General features: G+C 35.9%; 1 protein-coding gene across 1 annotated transcript in view; it reads right to left on the bottom strand.

Annotated features, from left to right (window-relative positions):
- Positions 1-2,965: 2,965 nt before the first annotated feature.
- Positions 2,966-27,508, bottom strand: part of LOC123873279 (transcription factor kayak) — an 88,921-nt gene continuing 64,378 nt past the window's right edge. Inside the window, exons 2-6 of the mRNA XM_045918068.1 lie at positions 16,499-16,968; positions 11,893-11,982; positions 8,147-8,302; positions 6,318-6,476; positions 2,966-4,548 (exon numbers count right to left, since the gene is read on the bottom strand). Of these exons, the coding sequence (XP_045774024.1) occupies positions 4,009-4,548; positions 6,318-6,476; positions 8,147-8,302; positions 11,893-11,982; positions 16,499-16,762 (1,209 nt within the window). The 5' untranslated portion in view covers positions 16,763-16,968 and the 3' untranslated portion in view covers positions 2,966-4,008. The remainder of the gene's footprint in view (positions 4,549-6,317; positions 6,477-8,146; positions 8,303-11,892; positions 11,983-16,498; positions 16,969-27,508) is intronic.

Consider the following 27,508-nt stretch of genomic DNA (forward strand, 5'->3'; position numbering starts at 1 on the left):
GTCTACGTGAATTTAGGTTTTTAAAATTTTTATGGCTTTTCAGGGAGCAAAAGTAGTCTATGTCCTTCCCTGGGATGCAAGCTATCTCTCAAACGTCGTGAAAGGCTAGCAGACCGGCACACTTTTGCATTAATAATATTGTGGTTTTATAAGAGCAAACCTCTAGACGTCAAAAAGCGGTCTCTCAAAAGCTTATTTATTTTATTACTAAATAATGCCCGCGACTTCGTCTGCGTGGATTTAGATTTTTTAAAATCCCGTGGGAACTCTGATTTTTCGGGATAAAACTTGCCTGTGCCAATTTCCGGGACCCATAACCCATATAAATCGATGAAACGGATGGAAATAAAACAAAATATTTCAATATACGATTTATTTTTCAGTAGATAAGCACAGTAATTTTGCTTCGATTGTCAAAATATTTATATTTAAGAAGCAGGTACAAGTGATGTTTAACACTTAGACAATATAATATTATGTATTAGAATAAAATTTTACAATAACAACTTCGTATCTTTAAAACTCTCGAAATTATTAAAGTAACAAGAATCCATTTTATACACTGGCTACAAATTTTCGCAATCTTAGGGCATAAAATGTATCTTGGTCTCGCTCTAGTTTATTGGAAAAGTAAGAAACAAACATTTAACACATTTTTACATTGCAGTTTGGTCTGGACCTTCGGTTTTGCGCTGGCCGGTACATAGGCGTTATTTTTAAAACGAATAATTTGTAATCATAAAATTATCAATCAATGTATATACTTACCTAATGTTTTCATGTTTATAACATACTTACAGGACTTACATATGATAAAATTTTAGACGGTATTAAAAGCTTTATAAATCATGTAAATAATAAGGATTTTGTATACTTATTTACATAATTATTGTTATAAGAAGTGCGACATAAGAATAATAATAGTATTTTTTTTTAATAATACAATAAATTCTATGTATATTATACTCATATTAAATACAAATAGATATAAAAAATAAATAAATTATTACAAAAATAAGTGTCATTACAACCTTTTAAATGTTAAAAATAACAGTACGCACTTTATTATCAATATGCAGGTGTTTTAAATACCACAAAGTATAGAAAAAAAAATAGATTTTTAATATTTTGTTTAGGCACTTTTATATAAAAGCTACAATAAAAATCAACATTATTTTTCTGCAAAGATAACATCGTTTGCCCCACCATGTGACACGCTTTTAAAGTAAGTAAATAAATAAAATCATATCTCTGACTTAACAATATCGTACAAAGTTAATCTTAGGCGTAAGATTACTGCGACGATATTTTCACATGATCATTTTCATTAGAAAATGTGAACTATACAAAAATGTTCCATTCATACAAAATAATAACGTACAATATTTATATTTATAATATCAAAGGTTTTAACAAAAATAGAATTTACTTGAAAAATCTAGAATAGAATAGCTTTAAAGATACCTAATAAAAATACTCAATAATCAGTGTTATTCTGGTATAGAAATAGTCGGTAAGTAAAAATATTTTGCAAATTTGGTAAAAGCTACGTAATCTGACTGAATATTTCAAGCGCCGTATTTAGTCAAAATATTGGCGCTTATTCTGTTGTACACAATCTCTAAATTGACAGGTTGAAATCTAGTGCTGTCCCTTTCCGCAGGGAGTATTGTGAAAGAGATAGCAATACATTTAGACCAGTTTCATTTTACATATCTAACTGAAATTAGGGGTAGAGTAAATTTTATGTTTAGCAAATGAAGAAGCATCCTAATCAGATATTTTTAATTTTCTTGAACAAGAGCATAGTTTGAACAGCAGACTTATAAAAATAGTAAGTAATGTATTTTTTATTTACTTTACAATTTTTGAACAAACTATCACAAAGAGAATATAAAAATAAATGCTCGCGCGACTGGCTGCGTCTATGCCGTCATACCGCATACGGTGGGCAGCCGTGAGACTAGTTTCACTGGTAGTAAAAGGCACTGTTTCAGGAAATACTGTAATTTTATATACCCATTATTTTATACCTTGATCTATGAGGCGAGCTAACATAGGGTGCCCTCTCTCTCTTGCATAGAATCTATGCATTTGTGCAAGAGATAGAGTGCTTCTGAAGTAAAAAGGACACTATGATTGTGATTGGTCTGTGTGTGATCATTACCTAAAGTGTAAATCTGCCCTTCATATTGAAAACGTAGCACTTGCAAAATAACGGTTCAGAAAAACTGCACTTTTTCTTAGCACAGCTAAAATTTTCAGCAAGTACTGGCAAAATCCTTAGCAAAAAAACATATTTCCAATGAAAATTTCCTGAAAATTATTTTTTGTCGTGTCGGGAAGCTCCTCCGGAGTCCATTTCTCTGAACTGTTACTTTGCAAGTGCTGCGTTTTCAATATGAAGGGCAGAAATGTAAGGGTGCGTTTATATTGCAACAAAACAGTCAAGTCAACGTATCAAAAAGTGAACAAAGTAAGGAGCTACAAAAGATACGACTTCCCTGGCCCATGAGAGACAGTTAAGACCAGATTACTGCGTAGTTAAGACTGACATTTTGATCGCAACATGAACGTGCCCTATGTCCGTTGCCGTTTTTTTTACTCCCCTAGTAGCTCATTTCACTGAACATAGTATAGGTTATCTTTAGTTATCTTTTTACAGGTCACTCAGCACCTTGTCTGGATTATTATGTATTACAAATGAAAGTAATCTTTCGTAAAAATTGTTAAGGTGTGTTTTCTTTCCACAAGGCACTTTATTTATGTATTCAAAAACGAAAGGCTCCACATTTATTAGAAACAGTGCAATGCGAGGTGTGTTGCACTGTTTCTAATAAAATTTGTTGTACAATAAGTTCATAATTTAAAAAGTGGAACCAATTAGCCATGTATATTTTTACATATAAATATTATTTCATCCAATATATTATTATTATTTGTTGAATTTGAAACAGGCACTTTCTGCGGTGTTTTATGTTCGAACACTAAGTGTTATTAAGATAAATTATTATTAGTACATAAGCTGAATATGAAATATTTCTATACTTAAGTAATATATCCATAATAAGTAATATTATCACGACTTAATCTGAGTTAAAGCGTCTTACATCTAAGTCTTAGTGAACAACATTTATGGAATATCCATATCCCATTTAAAATCTGTGTAATATATTTCTCTGTAAATAAAATATACGGAATTTTAACAGGAGGTATCTATTTTATTGTACTGAAAGTTATATTTTATTATGTGATGCTTGTATTTTAAATTTGGCGTAGTAAATGGAGACTAGACACTTAGATATCGGTTATTTACAATCCATCCAGCAAATTGCACCATCTCTACAATAAATCAGATCTAAAACAAAGATAAATATTTTGTACAAATCAAAGCAAAATTATAGAACTTAAAAATAATGAATGCTGTTATATTAGAGTTAATCTAGAATCAAAAAATATATGTACCTACCTATCTATTAACTGTTTCACAGTCCTATTGTTACACAGCAATGGTGAATCTTATTATTTCACAACACTTGAAACATTTAAAACAAATAAATTAACATGGTGTGACATCGTAAGGCCGCATTGCGGCGACTATCTGTTTTACTCATTTTATTTTTTTATTTGCAACATTTTAAATTAAGGCAAGTTTTAATGAAGAAATAGACGTGCGATGACAAAAACCGTTAATCCTCTGGATACAAGAATGAATGCCTAGCGACGTCCTTCTTCACCGAAACGTACCTTAACGTTACAATCTCCATACTAATCTACGTTGTTGTTCTACACAGTAGACATACGATTTCGTTTCGAAATACCTTTCCGACGACGTGACAAATCAAGAAAGTGCTTTTAATATCGAAAATAACTAACTTTAGGTCTTTTTAATAACAATTTTTTAAACACGAAGTAAAATTAGCTGATTAATTTCCAAGGTCTAGTTATTACAGTACGTATACGTGTGAAAATAATTTTGGACCCCAATAATGTGAGAACGGCGAGCTACTAAACAAGACAGCCGTCGTTGAGGCTGGTGCCGAGTTTAGTTTGAGAATCCTGGAGGTTTATAGGGTAGCTGTGGCATTGCTGAGTCGCCACATAATTTAAATCGGCTTCATAGTATTCCGCCTCGGGTTCTATGGGGCCCAAAATTGTCGTGGCCTTAGGGAGGAAGCCGTCTGTGGTTATGTAACTCGTGTCGGAGTTGGGGGGTAGGCTGAGGACGCTGTCCGGTCTGTTGTATTCTAAGTCTATCGCTTGAGGGGTCATGTACGTGGCGTCGAGGGAGGATATCGTGTCCGCGGAGTCGCCGTTGAGGGAGGCGGCGCAGGTGTAGCTGGACGCGAGGATGTTGGCCGACTCGGGGCGGATGTAGGGCGAGTGCGTGTCGTAGGTCGCGGGGAATGTGGTCGGCGGCTCGTACGCTCGCAGCAGGTTGTAGGGCGCCGTGGGCGACGCCCTCGCGTTGGAGCAATTGTTCTTGACGCACGAGGCCGAGTGGACGGAAAGCATGTCGATCAGCTGCCGCTTTTGGACTTCCAGATCCTGGAAAGATTTATTTTACTGTTAAGTCTCTATAAAAACACTTATGTATTCTTTCTGGCTCTTATATGATATTCTAGCCATAAATATATACCTGTCTTTAGGTTTAATTATAACTTTCGCTTTCATTGTGGGTAATTCTGTCATTCACAATCTCTAAACTAGACTAAATTGTATTGCTCTTAAGACACAATCAGGAAAGTGACAATTTATTTTGGAGATTATGTTCAGCAGAACCCACATTTTATGAATATTCGATAGGTAACATTATTAGTTTTTTGATTGATAGGATTTTCGTAAAGGTAGAAAGGTGTTGTATAGAAGCAGGCATTATTTTGTTGAAGTCCATGACCTTACAATGCTCTAATGTAGTAAGGTCCTGAGGATCCAGGTAATCTCCTGAGGATGCTCCGGTGTCGGGGCGAAACGTGCGTCGAGTGGTTCGTCTGGTTTAGCGGATTATAGCAAATTAGGCTTTTGGTTCCTTGTATAAGGTAGATAGCCATAGGTTCTAGGTAGACTACGTAAACGATGCATAAACGCAATGCATTTTGTTTTTAATTTATTTAAGAATCAAAGACGTTCTAGACATACAAATTACAACAAAGTAATAAAACCTTTTTTAGATCGGGGGTTCGATCCTGGGCACGCATCTCTAACTTTTGGAAGTTATGTGCATTTTAAGACAATAAATATAACTTGCTTTAAGGGTGAAAGAAAATATCGTGAGGAAATCTACATACCTGAGAGTTCTCCATAATGAATACCATACCTGAGAGTTCTCTCTAAGGTGTGTGAAGTCTAATAATTTGCGCATGGCCAGCGTGGTGGACTATGACCAAACCCTTTTTATTCTGAGAGGAAACCCGTGGTCGGTAGTGAGCCGGCGATTGTTGATCATGATGATGATGATAAAAGTTTTAGTGGAAGGGAAGGTAGATACCTACTCCTTATAAGGGTTTCTGTGGTTTTGGACAGTAATAAACAGAGTACCCGTACATAAGCATATTAATTATAACATCGATAAGCTAGTTTCCTTTTCTATTTAATTACGGATGAAGGTGGGTTACCTTATCAGACGTTGGTATTTCTATTAACATTTAAATTAACGCTAACGAGTGGGCCGATAAACTTGCATCCGTGTCATTACAAAGCGATAAACATTTAACTTTTTTAGGTGGATAGGTATGTAAAAATAACATTTTCGGTACAATGCTTCGTTGGTCTGTCTGCTTCGACTAGTCTGTCTGCTTCGTCTAGTCTGTCTGCTTCGTCTAGTCTGTCTGCTTCGACTAGTCTGTCTGCTTCGTCTTGTCTGTCTGCTTCGTCTAACAACGGACCGACGCGACGTCTTCCTGAATTCGACATACTATAATACATTACCGGCAAAAGCCGTGCCACTAATCAGTTTAAAATTCCGGTACGATCTAATGTAACAACCCTGCAAACAGCTGATCGCGAAAATGAACTCGTAACTAAAAAGCTTTTGTGAACTCGAGGGTCTGTTCGAACGTTTGTCAAGTAGCAGAAAAACGAAAATATCTATGGCACTAACTACATATTTGGTACTACCACGTACTACATACCTTTATCAAACATGCTGCGTAAGTACCTATAATTTGCGACAGGTCGAGATGGCAATCGGGGGGACGCCCCACACACCCGCATGTCACCCGCGCTTTCCTGCACCGGGTTAGCGCGTAACTATACCTGCATAATTTGTTTCACGCTTTTCTTACGCTCTGTTATATTTCCTGGTCATTTTAACTAACCTTTAGTTGCGCTTTGAGGTCAATGTTCTGATTCTCTAGAATTTCGCTCTCGTTCACCAGATTGACTGTTCGTTCTCTTTTCTTCATTCTGCACTTGGTTGCCGCTATCTTGTTCCTTTCTCTTCGCCGCCGTCTTCGTTCTTCGTCTTCCGGGGTAAGCTGTGAAAGAAAGAATCTATGAAAACATTGAACGTAGGTATGTAGGTACCTATACAGACGACATCGAACATATAGTATGGAGCCGCTGGATTTAAGCGGCGCGTGACCGTGGCGTGTGGACGTCCCTACAAGAGACTTAAATCCAGCAGTGGACATCTTTGGGTTGATATTTTATAATGATGATGATAATGAGCTACCAATAAGTCCTTACGATCTTCTTTAAACCGTTTAGAGAACACCCACTCATTACTTATGATTTACTTACTTACAGTAGGTACATATTTTATTGGAGATCTTATCAATACAAATATCGTGGATTGAAATTTGTAGGTATGTATGTGGTGGCAATCTTCTCATTTGTTGAACTAAAATGGTCACTAGTACCAGCGGGAAAACGGCAGGATAAAGGAATATAAGATCCCCAACCTGTTTATAAATTAAGTAATATAACTGTTATAAAGTAAATCGATCAACAAGCTAAATATGGAGCTGATTGTCGTCATATTTTGCCCTTATATTCATACTTATTGTCATAAAAATACATCTACCTAAGCTCCTCAATTAATTATTATGTTTAATCTTTCTCAATAATAATTCTCGAGAATATGCCTTTACGTAGGTACTTACTAGCCGACCTATCAGATGGATTTGCTGAAAATCCTTTCTTAGTTCAGTCTACGTTATACAAAGGTATATGCACAACCTTAAGTGTTAAGAGCTAACTGTACCTTGATATCATTATGTCACTTAATTTGATTGTATAATTTTAATAATTCATAAAGATTGTTTACCTCCAGGCTACATTAGAATCAAAATGAATATAAAATCGAATACCTCAACGAACCCACATGTTAATTAAACTGTCGAAGCTACTCATTGATGGGTGTACCAGGAACTCATTCATAGGCCAGGAAGATTGCGAATCGAAACTAAACTGGCTTTATAGCTGCCAAGCTGCATTATAATTCAACGGCTTTATTGAAGTTTTATGAGCTTACAAAGAAGGTTGGCTGCTGGCATTGCAAATGTGTTTCGGTCGTGACTAAACTTCGCGATCGAAACTTGATGGGAAATTATTGTCATTGGCAGTGAGTTTACTATCGTTACATTCGAACAGGATGCATGCTTTAATTTAGAAATGTTCCTTTGACTAAACTAATTGAATCGGAAACTTTGATTGGAATTCTTTTATTTTAACGTAAGTTTACCAACTTTTAATATTGCGTTCACTTTGAAATGATAAGAGTTTCAAAGTTTATTACCCATTTTCTTTTTTTGAATTGAGATGTTTTCCAATAGCCTATGAATGACCAAAATTCAAGGTATCTGTGTGCGAAGTATCTATCCCTATCCAAAACCATTTGAACCGTGAAAAGGCCTATATATACCTACCCTAATAGATACATGACAAGGACAAACTGATGCATTTTGCATTTATCCATACTAATTTATAATCGCGACATCATGTGTCTTTCTGTTACTATTTTACATCTCATCCGCTGATCCGATCTTGGCACAGAAGAATCTATCCTGGCGACGTATATAGATACCTGTCCTTTTTGTACCAGAACATCAAAAAATTCCCACGGGATTTTTAAAAATCATAAATCCACAAGGCATCAACTAGTAGTGTTAATTTTTTTAGAGCTGATTGCTTCTTAATTTCGTACCTCATTTTTAGGTGCCAACGTATGACTACTGTCATAGTCGTCATCACTTTCTTCCTTCTTCATCCGTTTGATTCCACCATCGGTGTCGCTGCCCGACATCTTCCTCTTGGACTCGATGGAAAGCTTCAAACCAGCTTTTATTAGTTCCGAGCATGTCTGGAAACAAAAAAAAAAACCACTTAAATCTCTTGTAGTATTATCAGATCTAGTAGATAGGTACACTACACCTCGTATTACGAAATAGGAAACAATTTGCAGTAAAATCCTATCAAACGGTAGGTTAAAATGCAGCCTAAGTGGCCTAAGGCCGAGCGCGCCTGCCTAGACGATGCGTAAAAACTTAGAGGAGGCACGCCCAACACCGAGAGGAATGGCGTGCATGTGAGGAGGCCTATGTCCAACAATGGATTAAGGGCTAAGAAAGAAGAAGAAAAAGAACCCAGAGTCGCGCTTTATTGTCGAAGTCGAAAAGACCGTGAGAAGTGGATCGATCGTGACGACCTAAGTTCAAAACAGATGAATCTAAAAAAACTAAGTAAGTATTTAGGCTGTTTAGCTATTTCTTCCCTCCCTAGTTGGTATTTATTAAGATCAATAATTAAGTAAATATTCTAAGTACGAGTATATTACTTGTAATAGAAGTATAGATAGTAAGTATAAGAAAAGTTAATGTTTATTCCACTATTAGGTACATCGTGATGAAGTAATTACGAAGCGATTACTGTAAGAAACTGGATGTTTAATTTAACTGATTTAAAATTCTTACTAATGATAAACATTTAATTTAAGTGCCAAAGGATAAACATTTAATTAAGCTTCGCACGTTTTAAAAAGTAATTAACAAATTAATGATGTTGATTTTTAATAAAATCGTGAGCTTAATCTTCTTAACATTGGATTCTATTGATTGGGTAATGTTAATTCCGAAGTCGTGGTCACGCATCAATTTAAATTTTTAACTTTTACTTTTTTAAGTTTAACTACCTACCAATGTTAAAAAAAAAATTTTATCATTTTTTAATTGAATTGAATAGCTTTGCACTTGTTACAAACTGATGCGCAGGTTTTTTTCAGTGTTGCACATAACCCATAAGTTTCACAACAAGGGAACATCCATGTTACGTATCATGTAGAAATACCGGCCAAGTGCGAGTCAGACTCGCGCACCGAGGGTTCCGTACATAATTAGGTATTTTTTCCGACATTTTGCACGATAAATCAAAAACTATTATGTATAAAAAAATCAATTTTCTCTACATTCTAAAAATCCGTTTTAGAATGTAGACCTTTCATATGATACCCCTCTTGGTATTAGTTATCCTACATTAAAAATTAAAAATACTAATTATTTGTTCATGAACACATTAAAATTTTTTTGTGATGTTACCACAAATTCTCGGTTTTCGAATTTTTTCCTTTACTTGTGCTATAACCTAAGTGCTCAGTATAATAACTAGCCGCAACCTGAGCCTACAAGTGGAATCTAGACTTCTAGGCAGATACCTACTTACTGTAATGTTAAAACTACATGATCCTAAGTCATAAATTATTACCTATACGAGGCTCCGAACAGTCTACTAATGGATTTTATACTTACATCGATAAGTAATGGTAATTATTATGCCGTCAATTATATAAATTACAATACTTAATAGCAGATACCTATTGGCACTGCAAAACAAATGCAATCGTAATTTTTTACCACTGTAATAATAATAATCGTTAGAAGTGTTCATTCTCACATTAAGAACGTCCGTCCATTGTTCATGTTGCAAGAAAAAAATCATCGAGAATATTATATCTGATTATGTTACTAGAAGAAAAATTCATAATATGCATAATTTCTTAGATAACCTTGGCGAAGAAAAAATTTCCAAATAGGTCCAGGGGTCTTTGAGTAATCGGGGAACATACATAAAAAAAAAGAATCCGAGGAATTGATAACCTTTTAATGAAGTCGGTTAAAAAAGTTAGCTAGTATGCTCAAATTAAAGCTGCTACTTAAACTATTTCCCAAGTGTTATTCAGTAGTTTACCAAGAATATTGAGCCTGATCACAGCTTGGAAGTATTTTTGTTGTATTGCTCCTCTTTTCAATATGTGGACGACGAAAACTCTTTTTTATAACCCGACTGCGGCAAATCCAAAAGGAAGGTTTATGATTTTAGCAGTCTATGTATGTATGTATATTGTATATGTATGTATGTATGTTCCACCCTAGCGCCTAAACTACGGGGCCGATTTTGATGAATTAGGTGTCAATTGATTCATCGTAAAGGTCCGGGTGACATATGCTACATTTTATACGTAAAATTGACCTAACGGATGTTACTTACATGAAAAAAGTAGGAGTCTCCTAATTTATTTATTTTTTGTCATCTCCAAAACTTTCAAACGGCTGAACCGATTTTCTTGGATTATAGCTAAGGACACTCTCGATCAAGTCACCTTTCAAACAAAAAAAAAACTAAATTAAAATCGGTCCATTAGTTTAGGAGCTACGATGCCACAGACACACAGATACACACAAACTTATAACACCTCTCTTTTTGGGTCGGGGATTAAAAATACTCGGTCCCTTCAATTTCGCTATTGAGAGTTTACTCGTATTTCTATGGTCGGAACTTTTTCCTGCGGTTTGTTTCATTCCATTTTGACTTGTAACTTCCACTAAGTCCTATTTAGTTAAATTGTGTGCAAAATGCATCATCCATGCTATTAAATTTTAACTTTATTTTATCTATTAAATTTTAACTTTATTTTAATTTTATTGGTACAATGATTCTACTACACCTACTTATAACTTAATTGTGATTGTTTCTAAACTAAGTTCGTGTAGGTAAGTAGGTATATTTTTTATCGGTCTTGGCCCTTGGGCGTGGATTTTTATTAAAATCGTGATAATTTTTGTGTTCCGCCTTCATAAAGATTGTTGGGGGCGGAGCTGATTATGATAAGTTAACATTCAATGTCATTAATATGATTATGTACTTAAACGTGAAGGTGATGCTTTATCTTGATTTTACCATTTGCAATTATTTTAACGATTAGATGATGGCAAAAGCTATGTGGTACCTAATATAGTTACGTGCCTACTGATCACCTTTGATACTAGGAAAACCAGATAGGTATCAAATAGCTAGGTAATGTGAACAGAATTTGCAGTGTATGCATTTGGCATTCCATTTTAAAATTCAAAGAATCGTAGTGGTTATTTATTTTATAAACACCGTCTACCGCTGGAAGACGATAGGGGTAACTATAGGGCATATGAAATCTAAAGAATATCAGTTTTGCACCTGACATACACGAGGAAGGAAGTGTAGCGATGGATCATTGGATGCGTATGTGAAACCGCCAGTAGAATCAATTCACTTTCATCTTTTCTAAGCTTTGAAAATGATGCGCTCATAATAAAAAAACCGGCCAAGTACGAGGCTGACTCGCACACGAAGGGTTCCGTGCCATTGTACAAGATATACCTAACACTTTTATCTATAAGTTGATGTGTGATTTAGTAAACTAATTATTTTGTCGTGAACATATTTTAATTATTTTTTTTAGGTTTTCGGATTTTTTACTTGTGCTATAAGACCTACTACCTGCCTGATTTTAGGTCAACGGAAAGTACCCTATAGGTTTTCTTGACAGACACGACAGACGTATAGACAGACAGACAGGCAACAAAGTGATCCTATAAGGTTTCCGTTTTGTAGACTAAAATAGAGTAGAGGAAAAACTGTTACCTTTTGTATGCTGGGCGGAGTGCCTGACGCTGGTGAGGTAGCTGACGAGCTATTCGACATCGAGGAGTTGGAGTCGTTACCGCTTCCATTCTGTAATTTGATATTCATGATTAAAACCAGGCTGCAAATTTTTCAAAGCCGAATATGTTCAGACATCACAGGAAAACTAAACTGATTTCAGTGCGGTTTTCCCGTTAAAATCCAAGGTTAGTCTACGATTAACTAAAATAAATAAGTGTAGCCAAAGTTTCATACCTAATACTTGTACATAATATGAACCTACCTATAGTACGCGATAGATCGAGATGGCAATCGGGGTATGAAGCGAGGGGACGCCCCGCACACCCGCACGTCACCCGGGATTTCTCCCACCGAGTCAGCGCGGGGGTTGTGCGGGTGAGCGGAGCGTCCTCACCCCGATTGCCATCTCGGTCTGTCGCGTGCCAAATATACCAAACCTACCTAGCCACAGAAAACTCAGCGGATTATAAGTTCAGTCGAATCTGAAATTCCGTATAAAGTTCTCAATAGCAGCCAGGAGTTGGGAAGTTGCCGATGCCACCCTAAAGAACACGTAGGTACCTAAGGCTATCTACTCTACACCTGCCCGGCTAGCATGGGCAGTAGATAAAAATTATATCCCCCGACTGATGTCATAGAAATCAGTGGATATAATCGGGGGATATAATTATTATCTACTGCCCATGCTTGCCGGGCTGATATCTTTCTGGTCGTATCGATATCTTTCTGGTCTTATCGGACTATGAGGTAAAGGAATCAGAGTTTGCACACACACTTGTGCACTATAGCCTCTTGCATAGCTGGTTAGTTCGTTGAGACTGACCGCCGTGGTCGAAATTCTTATCATTTTTGTATTGTATTTGTAAGTCATGTATATCTGCTCTAAAATAGGTATCTAGTCTATCCATTACGACTTATCTAAAGCCATAGATGCTATTTTCGGCTCGCCTGTAGACGGGAAACGAGCGTCGGGCCTGAGAACGCCTGTCAGCTCCTAATGGAACATTTTCCATGTCACCGCCCGCCTGCTAAATGGACAATGTATGTTCCTTGACGGTACCATGTTTATTAAAGTGGCTTTTTTATGTGCTTCCCTAGACATGTTTTAGATTATAGAGCCACTAAATTAAGTTGTTTGGTCATGAGAATTTACTTAAGCGTTCCATGAAAAACACTAGATTATGAAACGTAGGTCCTGGGTACTAGTTGGGTAAGTAAGCATGAATATCCAATATTTGTTGTGGAATGAGGAATTTTAATAAATCTTTTACGGGCTCTACAGTCTCTATATATGCTAGAGCAAATAGGTACTTAATTTTTCTTGTGCTCACAACAATACAACACACAAGTATAGGTACAACTCTGCTGTTAAGTTTTTTGAATTGATTTTACCAATTAGACTATAGGTATGCGAGGCGTATGATTGTGCTTTGTACAAAAAAGATCTCAGCTTGGCCTATGTATACAGTAATCCTTAATTTATGACCTCCGCAAAAGGCTATGTTAACTTCCTTACGTTTACGTTACGTTTTTTAAACATCCCGATGTTTTAAACGGATGGCCGTGCGGATGAATTCTGCTACGTACCTAATACAGAACTTTCCTGCCTAAGGCAGCATGTAGGCAACAATGGCAACCTACAGACGGATATGCAAATAGCGGAATTAAACATAATAGCAACGATCGACAAGATGTCGCACCAGATTAGCCTTTTGTTCGTGGCCATTTCACGCTCCACATTCCGCGCCGCATACAATTCTGATGGTAGCACATTTATAACGACGGCAACGGGTAATGGCGTACGATTAGTACGTGTAAACAATTACGAAACAAATTACAAGCGCATATTTCCCTGTGTATGTACCTTATGAGTTTTGATAGCTTAGTGGTTAGGAGATCCGCCTCCTAAGCGGAGGTCGGGGGTTCGATCCCGGGCACGCACCTCTAACTTTTCGGAGTTGATTAGATATCACTTGCTTAAACGGTGAAGGAAAACATCGTGAGGAAACCTGCATGCCTGATAGTTCTCCATAATATTCTCAAAGGTGTGTAAAGTCTGCCAATCCGTACTTGGCCAGCAGGCTGTAGCAAAAAACCATCCCTGAGAGGAGTCGCGTGCTCCGTAGTGAGCCGGCTATGGGCTGATCATGATGATGATGATTTACCTACCCATTTGCACGAATTTAATATCTTAAAAATTGAGAAATTATTACATAGGTCTATTCTATCAACTTAATTTACCTTATAAGAATAGGTAAGTAAATAGTCTAGTTGAGTCTAGGCATATATCGTGCTTGGTCTTGCTTGAGTAAGTACTTTTTACTATTTTATTACAATTATTAGCTGATGTTCACATAGCAGCTTTGTCCGCGGAGATTAAAATCTTTCAAAAAGTCTGTGGGATTTCATTTTCGGGAATTCATCTCCAGGCAAGCTTATTCTGTGCCTGGTTTAGCGGTTGAGCCGTGAAAAGCTACCCACTTTCGCGTTTATAATTATTATTAGTATAGGTAGGTTAAAATGGATTAAATCAGTTATATCACCTTATTTACTTGATAACTACCTTCTCATTAGGTATACATCATTAATTTCGAAGGTTTCAAGCTTGACATGCCAGGCTAAGCAATCATTTTGTGCAAACATACCAACTTGATTTTTTTATTTGTCTACGTAGCCACCTAACACCAATAGGTACCTGCTTCATATAGATTTGTATATTTGTTATGTCTATTAAAAAATAAAAAACGGCATAAGACATCCTTTCTCGCATTATCTTACTCAAATACGTAAATCCATACGCAATATAAAATTTAATTCATTCGAACTGACCATATCAATATAATTTGTCCTCTTTAACCGCTTTATAAAAACAAGTCGTTAAACAATAATTAACAGCGTCAGATAGTCTACTTTTACATTAAGTAACCAAGACATTGTGTCTGAGGCTGTGAGGTACATGACCTCAAATTGCTTGGCGCTTAGAATTATCCAATGTTTGTAATGGTTGGTAATGACGGCTAATGTCACGTGGTGTTACGTGGCCAACGCTTGGCAAACATTCAATAAGCTTACTTTACCTACTTTGCATTCGAATGAGTATTTCGCGTGCAACAGACCTAAATACTGCAAGGAGCTCTTTTGCATTTTGATCGATTAGTAATCTATAAAGTGCAAGGTTGGTAGCTGGGGTTCTAGGGATGTTTTTATGACGGTTTAGTGCTGAAGTCGCTATTTTACGGACCTTAAGCTACTTAGTTAAGTACGTACTAGGAACTCATGTTATCTCTAAAGGTTATTTTCTAAATTGATCCAAGTAGGAACCGAAATCCGGGAAAGCCTGCAAGAAGAGAAACCCCATCACTGCGCAAAAAAAGGCCTTGCTATGGCAAAATCATTGGTCACCATCTCAATCCTACGCCGCCCCGACCCACAACTGAGCAAGGTTCCTGTCAGAATCAGAACGTTTAGACCATAGTCTACCACGCTAGTCAAATGCAAACTTCACAAACTTCCCGATTATTTTCTTCAAAGCAAATGATATTTATTAATTGCTTAAAAAGCATGGATTTGACTCGCTCCAGCAATGCGCGGGGCTGCAATTGCTTGAATAGTATGGAATATTAAATTAGTAAATAAATAAATGAATATTATATTGTAAATTGAACAATTGAAAAGAGCAACCGCCGAGTTTCTTGCTGGTTCTTCTCGGTAGGAACGGCATTCCGAACGAGTGGTAAATTATTTGACGATTCAAAAGCACTTGTAAAAGTTTATTTGAACAAAAATCTATTCTATTCTATTCTATTATATTCTATAAATGTGCGTGCCCGGACCCCGGCCCCCCAACCATTAGGGGCGAAGGCTAAACCACTAAGCTATTTCCGCTTCGATAGTATAGTTAGCCTAACCTTCTTGTATCAATTTTGCCTGCCATTGTAAATCTTACTATGATTGTTACTGGAAATTTTGCCAAATGGTTACAATCAGACACTTAATCTAAAGTGCAGTTCTAACTTTAAGTAGGTACCTACCTGTCTAGGTCACTGGAGTTTAGTAGGTAGGTACCAAGGTCAAGATTAACATAAGCTACCAATTAAATAAACATCTATACATTAGGTACCTAGTATTTGTTTTTCCATTATTCCGCCGGATGATTACCTGAGACATGACCATTAAATGTATTCTAGGTATTCATTAAAATATAAATACTTAAACGTGATGACTGCATCGTTATCGATTACTAAGTTTCAACTATTAATAACTTCATCTTACATCGTCAATCTTTTCAATGTACGAGTAGGTACCTACAGCTACCCGCAAAATCAAGTCCAAGGATCTTAAATTCATAATGGGCAAGTCAAGTAGTACGACAGAAGATCACATTGATGGCTGAATGTGTTAAACTTTTCTTTATTTTTTTTAGCGTTGTACTCATACATCCCTTCTTATATTACAACTTCTAAAAGCTAAGTTAACCTTTACGAATGTTTGATCCTTTTTACGCGTCATAACTCTCATCTGTCGAAGCCTTCATCAAAATCTCACACTTAATTCTACTTAGAAGGAATAAACAAGTTATATTTACCTTTAAACTAGAATTTTTGTCGTAGTTATACTGATCCAAGGGGTTTGTCATGGTGATGACATCGTTCACGATTTCTGGAGTCCGCAGAGTGGTGGTACCACCGGTTTCCGCGGCTAGGAGGTTCATCATAGCAGCACTCAAGTTCACGTTCACACTAAGGTACGCCCCTGACTCTCCGTCCGTTCCCACGGGGCCAGTCGGCGAAGGGGAGGTATCCTCACATTTGATCGTCGGCACTGCTGAGCTAATGCTCGACGAATTCATTATATCCTTGTACGGAGCCAGCTTCGCTTCTTTTTGGTTACACTTCACACTAAAACTATCGGTTAACACACTAAGTCTATATCACGGTTACGCACTATCACTATGTTACTAAGGCTAAATATCACTGATTGTGGTAAACTGGTTCCCAATGGCACATAAGTCTTCCGAGGAGAAGTCTTCACGGGGAGGTAACGTTGTTACGCGATCTGTAAATAAAAGAAAACCGGCATAAGTTTATGGAGTTGGTAAACAAAAGTGAGGATACATTGTGTAACGCGAAGTGGACCGTATGATTGTAATGGGCTTTTGTTTATCCCCAAATATGCAGTAAAACTGTAGACATGTTGATGTGCAATAAAAACTTTAAAGGGTATGCTTGGGTTTCGCAATTCAGCGGGGCCCCGGTTTCGAAAGAGCCCGCGGGCAGCGTTTAATTAGAGCTATCCGAACCACGCATGACCTCGCAGCCAGGATGCGACTCCAATAAAACGGTTTTTTACAGACCAATTGAAATTGCGCTATAAAATTCAAACTAGCGCTTTTTTATGACGGACTTGTAGCGTGTCGTCTTGTCCATTGTGTATCGTGCGGATCAGCGCGGCAAGGACATGTATGGATTAAGCAATTAACAAACAAAAAGATACCGATGTTAGTCGAAACAACAGTGTGGAAATTAAGGTGTTCGAAGTATAAGTAGAACACGCCGTGATCGTGAACACGATCTACGAATGCGATTTAAACAGGAGCTAAATTAAGCCTATTCCCTATATAGCTTTGCGAGTCGAAAGCTGTCGGCACCTTAGCCTTGACCCGGCGTTCATATAATACCAGCATAATACACTACTTATATTCTTATCTCAACATTTTATATGTATGCAGATATCTATAGTCATATCAGTCACGTAAATACAATAAAGCACCGAGCCTGACTAACCTAGATGCGAACGTTTTCCTCCGGCATGCAAGTTGAATTCTTTACCGACAGAAATATGGCTAGGCGCCCGTCTAATAGATTGTCGTCTTCAAGGTTCGGGCCACTTATAGGTATTTTAGGTTGCCACTCCCCGTGTCGAGTTTGTCTAGTATACGATAATTAAAACCGTTCGCCGGAAAATCTATGCCCGAACATCACTCTTTGATAAATGGTGTTTGGACTACGGAACGTTTATAAGTATGTAGGTAATTTAAATAATCGCGAGTGTCGACAAGTATTGAAGGATTTCTGTAAAACTAACTTTTGGCCATTTTATCCGCGTAGATTTAGGTTTTCCGACCCAAGATCGCGATTATTCAGTAGCGCATTCTTTCGATCGATTTCTTGGTCGGGGCTAAAAATTATCCTATGCTTTTGTCACCAAAATGCAAGCTACTTTTGTGCCAAATTATGTCAAGATTGGTTCAATAGTTGAGCCGTTAAAAAGTAAGAATACATCAACTGACACAGTTTCGGATGAAGTAGGTATGTGCGTAGTTGTAGCTTTGCATTATGATTAACTATTACCTATGGTATTATTGATTACTCATTTAGAAAGAGAAAATTGTGTGTGACTGTGATTGTAAATACGGCTAAGGTAAAGAGTGTGTTGCTTTGACGCAATATTGAATTTCACGGCGGCAGCGCGCTGCCGATTGTTTTGCGAGTAAATGAAACATCTGTTCAAATACATAGCTGGAGGTGTAAGATGGCAAAGATTGCCTACATAACACACTTAATAATGAAAGAGTCCATAAATCTTTTAATTCGTGTATAGTTAGTTATTTGATATGTATAGTGTATTATGTAAGTTTCTAAAGGCGCAAACACATTAACACAATGTGTTGTGGTGTGTCGCAATGCAGCGCAATCTGGCGCGGTGTTCGCGGATCGAAGTGCGCCTCGATCTTCAACGCATCAGAGCGAGTTTTGCGAGTAAATGAGACATCTGTTCGAATGGCTGTAGGTGTAAGTTGGCAAAGATTGTCTACATAAAATGTAAGAGTGCATAAATCTTAATAATTAGTGTTTAATGTAAGTTTCTGAAGACGCAAACACATGACTGTGTTGTGGCTTGTGGTGTATTACAAAGCAACGCAATTTGGCGCGACGAACTTGAATCGACCAATCGAAGTGCGCCCAAATCTTTGACGCACTACAGCGTTGCATGTTATTAAATGTATGACGTTGATCGCACTGTCGCGTCACAACACAAGACATCACAACATTCACAATTCACAACACAGTAATTTAAACATGGAATTAGTAGGTACGCAATTATCGGTGAGGAAAAAGTTGTAGACATCCCAATTTATTTATCCTGCCAACCTTTATTGGAATAAATGAGTGGATAGCTCTTTCTCTAGCGAAGGAGCGCAAGTTGTTCAATCTGGGAATCAAACCTAGCCCCCTCACTTCGCATGTTGCAGAATGCCAAAGCCAATTTCTCTGACATGACCAAAATCACGACCTGTTGATAAATTACTAGCAGGTATAAATAAAATACAGAAAAAGCTTTCAAAGTTAATGCCACGCATTCCATATAGGGTATCCCGAATGGTATATAAGAAAGGATATAATATTATGTACTAAATAACAACAGTTGCTTGGCCGCGTGGGCTGATACAACCATATAATATGCAAATACCTGCCTGGCAGTAGGACGTCCGTACCTCAAAAGGGAAATAAGAAAAATAAATGTATCCGGTCGATACAACGTGGGCTGAAACTCTTGTAAAATATGATTTTATCCCTCATTTATATATTTAAAACGCTCCTATAGCACGCTCATTCCATTCAAAAATTGTTAAAACGATTTGGTGTGACTCGTTGGGAACCCATCTCTTGTCTTAGTCTCGCCGTTAAACCCTAATTCTGCCACTCTAAGCACCAGTTGCAGTAAAGAATCACTCTATTACCATCCTACTGCTGTTCAAAGACCTACTTTCTCATAAACCAGATATGGAGACCCGCCTCGCTAGTCCTTTCAGGCTATAGCGGGCTAAAAAGAAAACCTTTTGTAGTACTTGGGTTTTACATTCTGAAACTATTTATTTATACGTATTCTCCATCTCTGCATCGTATTTCTTATTATTAAAAGCTGCGAGACTTTCTATTTATCACGTTCTACTTATCACTTAGTGGAGGATTTTCTTGGGATAAGACACTTTCGCAAAAATTCTTAATCCATAAAAAAGTACTCCATAAGGTAGGTATTCGCAGTCACATTTTATGCACAATAGTTCTTTGTTATTTCATTACCTCCAAACAAAGAAGCTTCCTGAAAATCTCATAACTGCGTAGTTCTGAAAACTCAGTCAACTTTCATCTCGCTTTATCTATTGATGTTTCAGTAATGAGAGAAAAGGAAGAAATGCATCTACAGAGTACAAAGCTCGGGAGCAAGAGGGTCGAGGTTCTAATTTCTAAAACGACGTAACTACTTGTTAGAACAAACGTTGTTTTGTCTCTTTGTCCCTGGACGCAGGGGAAATGGGTCACCTAGTTTCCGCCTCACCCATGGCAGCTATAACGTTTAAATATATGTCTACTTAATTGCATTGGATTTTATTACGGACTGAGCGAGTGAGTACTTCGCAGTGAATGGGCTTTTAAAATGGCACTTTGATTGATTTAATATTCTATACTACTTACTTTAACTTATATAATCTCTACTATGCTTTGCTCCTACCTATTGAGTGGGAATTTTATGATTTTCAAATCTGCCACAAAAAACTGAGAGCGTTCTTGTTTTTTAATTAAATTAAATAAATAATTATATAAGTACCTACTTATTTTAATATTAATTTTTAGTAAATATAATATTATTTTATCTGAAATTATTTTTTTATTCGAAGTTGGTATTATTATTGCAAGTTTGGCAACCATTGTGGCCAGTTCAACAACACAACAATAATCAACATACACTTATTTAAAAAAACATGGGTACATTTTATTTACTTTTAGCCAATCTTGAACTGGATTTTTTAGGGTTAAACGTTCGGATTCAGCCGAAGCCGATGATAGTAAGGCGATAGCCGAAGCAGCCTCGGCCAAAAAACGACTTTCGGTCGGCCAATAATATTTTCCGAAATTCATTAGGTATCTTACTACTACTACTACTATTTACTGCTTAACTTACTACTACTTACTTACTGTATTATATAGCTAATGTCAAAAATCAAAATATTACAGCATTGTTAGTTCACTCTGGCATTGTCTTTCGTCACTATGATTAGCAACCTACCCAATGCCTACCCATGAATTGTTTAGGTATCTTATTTTATTTTCTTATAAAATATATGTTTATTTATAGTTATTTTTCGTACGTGCATTTAAAGAGGTTCTTAGCGGTTAACTTCAATAAACTGATCGTAAAATAATGAATGAACGTATCTTAATAGGGAAACGAAGGTCGTATATACCTACGAGTTAGTACATGAACGCGCACATGTGAGTCTACCAATTAAATGTTTACCTAAATGTAAATTCATTGATGTGAATATCAAACGTAGATTTATTGAATTGACCTTATGGAGAATCGAATCGTTTCATTACGTATTGACATTTAGATACCCAAGTTTTGCCCATAATAATCGGATGAAAATTGCTCTACGTTTTCCAAATAAATGGAAATTTCTAATTCTAATCTGCTATAACTTTAATTTCATAATTTATTAGTACTTCTAGTTACCAAAGTTGAAGATTTAAAAAAACAACACAATTGACAACGCTTTTTTCTATCGGTGTAGATGAATCTTTATTGCAGAGTGAAAATGTTTTTCACAAAGTCATGCAAGCAACTGTTTATCAAACTAGGAAGGTACCTATTATTTATGAGTTAATTTTTTAGCTGACGATCTCAATAATAAGCCTTTTTTAAAAGTTAAGGGTAAGTCTACATGTTATTCCAAAAAAATATTCAAAAAATGAACTAATTAAGTACCTATCTGCATAGCATTATATTCAGTCTTAGTTGGTCTATTTTTCATTTGACTTTTAATCATTAATACATACATTTGTGTTAGGATTTCGTTGCAATCACAGACAATAATTTTGTATCTATTCTATTAAGTTACGAATGACTAACCAGCTAAGACTGATCATTTATTTGAGACCTAACCTCAACCATAACGAGTGCAAATCATTTATTAATCTGTCAAACCACACACGATATCGAATTGCATGTCTATTATGATTATTGTCGTCTCTATGTACAAAGGGCCTAACTACATATTCATTTGCGTGAAATTAACCAACTGCTCTCCATTTTCATCAATACTGAACTAAAACTAAGTTCGTATCGCGTGGGTCTAAGATTTTGAAATTAATATTAAATATTTTCCATTACTTATATCTTTCTAGAATATGATCCGACGAAAACATGATTGGACAAACTTTTTCGATAGAAAAAAATCTGAAGCTTGGTCTAAAAACTTAGACTTATGAATGTTTCTCTTAAATGGCAAAGCTTTTAAATAAATAAAATCGTTTTATTGCAGGTCAGGGACCCATATAAACAGTAAAAATGCAAACTATAATATAAAAGACAAAAGATTTTAAAGACGAAACTGTCATCATAGGTGTAACTAACAATCAAATTAACAAACATATTCTGTTTCGGATGATTTTCCGGTAGTTAACCTATTTTAAATTATACTCTTGATTATTTGATTTGTCGCTTACCTAGATTTATCCTGTTTAAATCGCATACTATATTATACAGACCGAGTACAAAGAATTTTTGAATTATCGTGTCAGGCACCAGACAAATCTATAATCCACCTAATTAAACACACAAAATGTAACGTAGGCGAATAAAAGGAGTCGTAGCGAACTTTCATTTAACATTGACCAAAAAAATATTATTTAAGCACTGTTATTTTGCAATCGTTAACTAAAGCTGAGACCTATCCATTGATAAAAAACTGGTCATGTGCGTGTCAGAATACCATAAGGTAGAATTCCGTAGCTAATTGCTAAAACTATGGCGGCCATTATTTCTGCAAAAACTATCTACAAAACTTCATATTAATAATTTTAAAATACAAGATATTACTAGAGGGGGTAAATAAAAAATATTTTTTCAACTCAAGCTTTTCCTGTTCAGGACTTAGTTACCCTTAAAATATATTTTCTACAAAAATATACCTTTATGTAGCAGTACTAGATGATTTCTTTTATAAATATAATGATTAATGGCAAAGTTGCGTGGAAGCAAAAGTCTGAGCTTTTAGTTGCCAACAAGGCGGTGTAGTGATTACATTAATAATAAATATTTTAACTTTTTACGATTTTAAAAAAGCAACTGCTGGGTTCCTTGCAGGCTTTTCTTAGTAGAATTTGCTTTCCGAACCGGTGGTAGAGTCACTGTAACTTTTTAACTAGTCTATTTTGTGACAAACAACAGAGTGGACGAAACTATAAGGATTCTTTGTATTACTACGGAACTCTAATAAAAGTCATTCAAACATTCAGGTGGGCGAATCAATAAAACAAAAAATAATATAGACACCAACGAGAGGTGTCATAGAGGTACCTCCTAGAGGTTATAAATAAATCCATGTCCGGCAAGTCGGTCTCAACTTGACATATGAACAAAAGTCGCGCTTTTTGTCATTCTGTGATTTGGCGATTTACCTGTAGGTTTCCCGCTGTAGTTGGATAGCAACAATGTAACGATCACTATCATTGATTAATTGACTGAGCTAAATTAAAATGACAGTTCCAAATGTATTGATGTCCCTGTTATATTGTTCCCTGCAGAAAAGGATAGCATTAGATTTAGACCTGTCAATTTAGTTCGGTTATTTGAGAGAGAGATTCATCTCGAGATCACAGAAATTGTGTACAGAATGTTGTGTTGTGTTCAGAATTTGCCACAATGTCGTATGTCAACGTATGCAATTGTTGAACTGTCGCTGTCAAATAACGGCGGTAGACCTCTTGCTTTACCTGATCTGTTAACGATATCTTTATAATTTTATCTTATAGAATAGAATAGAATAGAATAGAATAGATTTTTATTCAAATAAACTTTTACAAGTGCTTTTGAATCGTCAAATAATTTACCACTGGTTCGGAATGCCGTTCCTACCGAGAAGAACCAGCAAGAAACTCGGCGGTTGCTCTTTTCAATTGTGCAATTTACAATAATATTCCATACTTTACAAGCAATTGCAGACCCGCGCATTGCTGGAGCGAGTCAAATCCATGCTTTTTTATCATTTACATAATCTTCGATTGTGTAATATGCTTTTGCCAGGAGCATACTTTTAATGGATTTTTTAAACTTTGGTAAAGGCAAGTCTAATATTGACTGTGGAATTTTATTATAAAATATTACACTCATTCCCACAAATGACTTTCCCACTTTTCTGAGGCGGAGCGTAGGAGTTGCGAGCTTATTACGATTTCTAGTTGGCCTGTCATGGAAATCACCGATTTTTTTGTAGCTGAGGATGTTTTGTCGTACAAAAATTATATTATTGTAAATGTATTGAGAAGCTACTGTAAGAATACCTATTTCCTTAAATTTCTCTCGTAGGGAATCGCGCGGTTTTAAATTATAAATTGCGCGTATTGCCCTTTTTTGTAAAACGAAAACTTATGGGTCGTCTAAGAGTAAAAAAGATAAAAAAAATTATAAAAGTAATTGGGTAGTCACATTAAGTACATTACATATTTGGAAGGGATGCTTTTTTGAGGATTGATGTTAGTCAGCTTCTCTATGATTTATTTATGTACATCTCAATGACCACAAGGCAGCAATTAAGATACTTAATTCAAATTCAGCCACTAATGATTTGTGATTATTTACGCTCAATTAAAGTCGGATTTAAGATTAAGTTTTTTTTAATAATTAAAAAGCCGCTGTTTGAAATCTGTGCTATTTAATCGCCCATTACAAGTTATTAGGGTCAAAGACACTCTTAAAATCAGAGATTTAAAACAATTTTACGATTTTAATCGATTAAATCTCTGCTTAAAATATAATTTGATGGATTCTACATATATTCCGCTTAAAATCATCTATTTGATTAGGAATTATCATAAACTAGCTAGATAATGCCTGCGACTTCATCCTCGTAAATTAAGATTTTTTTAAATGCCGAGGAAACTTTAATTTTCCGGGATAAAAGTAGCCTATACCCGAATCTGGGATGCAAACTGAACCAAAAAAATGATGTCCGTGACTTCGGCCACGTGGATTTAGGCACGGTAATATTACCATTACCGTGATTTAGGTTTTTAAAAGATCTGTGGGCGGGACGGGATCTCTTTAATTGACAAACAGCCTATGGTCATCACCAGGATGCACGCTATCACTGTACCTACATTTCATCAAAATCGATAAAATGGATCGGCGAAAAGCTAGCAGATAGATAGACAAAATTTCGCATTTATAATATTTAGGATGGATTATCTACAGAAAAAGTAGTAGGTACCTAGTTAGGTAGGTACGAGATGGTTGGTAGATGTATAATATCTACCGACCATTTTGTACCTAATTTACATATAGATTATCACAAAAATAATAATAATTTTATTACAGCTACAATATACCTACTTACTTAATATACATACCTACTTACTAGATTTCATTGACATAAATAAGCGCATAATTATTTTATTGCGGGTCCAAAATCCAAGTAATTCCAATAGCAGATTCCAATTTCCAGTCAATCCGTTCAATCCAGCACTGGAGTCTGGACTGTGTGGGAAATAATGTATCTTGCGTAGTGTAAAATGAGTTGGTAGGTACATATCTTAATAAACCTAAGTAGGTAGGTAGGTCTAGGTACCTTCTGAAAATGAGCTAACTTAACCGCTAACGGCCTATAAATGACTGACGACCAATCCATTCTAAATTCTTCCAGTAAGTGGGTAAGTAAGAGAGTAGCTGGTAAAATACCGTGAATTTAATAATAAAAGTTCAGAAACCGCAAAACCTTCGAAGTTCAAATTCCCGACGCATACGACCAAGTTAAAAAGCAAATGAAATGAATAATTTTAACTTGTAAAGTTTCCGAACGTAGCAACAGAAGCGCGCGTGTCCTTGACACTCGGCAGCGGGCAAAAACTATCGGCCCGAATTTTCGGCGTCCGTCGGTGGGTGTGTTCCCAGACGCACACACGCAAACCAATGCCATAGAGTAAGCGCACACAGATGCTCCACAATGCACGTGGTGACTCTTGGAGACTGTTAACCTTTGGAGCCGAGAGTAAAAATACAAAAAAATGCTTTATGCTATGCATCTGATATAAAAGTTCATGTTTACTTTGGTACCGTTTTTATGACTTTACATAATATAATCTCTGTCATAAAACTCTCAGATGTATTTACCTAGATCTTGTGAGAAAATATTTCTTTGATATTTACTTAGAAACAATCAATCATTATGATTGATATTAATAAATAATTAATGTCAGCTTAGATAGGTACTAAAATAAAACTTTGTGTTACCTTACCGGTGAAAATTCAATTTACTTTTAATGCATCATAAAATAATTGAACTGCTGATCTACTTTATTTAACTTGGTCACCTCACCTTGCCCTATTTCGGACAATTTAGGGCGTTTGTCGTGTTTACGATGTACTTTAGGTGCCTGCCTATTAAAAACACAATAATGGACTTATAATATGTATGTATGTATATGTATAAGTACATATTTTCTTTCACAACACGACGACGTGAGGATTGTTCCGCTAGGCAGGTAAATTGAATAATTCATTCACAAAAATTATGAAGATTAAGTACCATTTAATGTTTCCGTGGCAATTTTATTTGAGTCTAGCTATTATTTCATGAATCATGAACTCCAGCAAAAAAACTTATTTTAAGAATATAATTAACGGCTCGTAATGTTTCGTTGCTACTCAAAATTTACCAAACTTAATAATATAAGTGTTTAATTGCTAGCATGTGATATTTTATGCCCTAAATGCACGTGTCTTTTGGTAGTCGCTTATCATAAACATTAAGTTATATATTATTATTTATTACGTATGTCACATCTGTTTTTTTTTATTAATCTTAACGTCCACGTCTCCATAGTATATTTCGGCGCCTGAATTTACTGTAGGTACATACATATCCACTCATCCATAGGTATATCACGTAAAAGGAACAAAGGAAGTTTGGCAATGTATTGTTCACGTTTTTCGCGTCTGTCGAGTTGTAGACGCAAAAATTTGCATTCAATATTGACGCCCACATGTCGAATTTGACTTAAGAGGAAAGCCAATGCGAATGACATAGACGATTTCACCTTCAAACTAGCAATTTTGACATGTCATGACCCTCTATTGACAATTAATCAAGCAGACATTTCAATCTGCGAAATTTACGCGGACTTTTAGTATTTTGACGTAGGAGGGTAAAAGATCCAGTACATGAACGAATAAGGACTACCCTGACATTGACCTAAAATTAAGGTATATGAGAATCGTTCTATATATAATTTTTATATTTTGTGTGTCTGTACACAGTAGGTATACACTCTTAAATTATTTAAATATCAAAAAATCAAATAAAATGCGTGGTATTAATTATTATAAATTATTTTATTTAACAAAAGGATAAATTGCCAGTAAATGAACTGGGAATTTCAGTGAATGAACGAACTCTATCTAGTGCATAAACTCTTGATTCCTATTAATAAATAAATTCTTAAATATATTTTCGGCTTGGAATTCAAAAAAAATTGTCAGATTTTCACAGTTTTTGACTTATTGTATATTTTTTCTACATTTTGCGCGATAAATCAAA

The sequence above is a fragment of the Maniola jurtina genome, chromosome 16 (genome assembly GCF_905333055.1).
Source record: "Maniola jurtina chromosome 16, ilManJurt1.1, whole genome shotgun sequence".
Lineage (NCBI taxonomy): Eukaryota > Metazoa > Arthropoda > Insecta > Lepidoptera > Nymphalidae > Maniola > Maniola jurtina.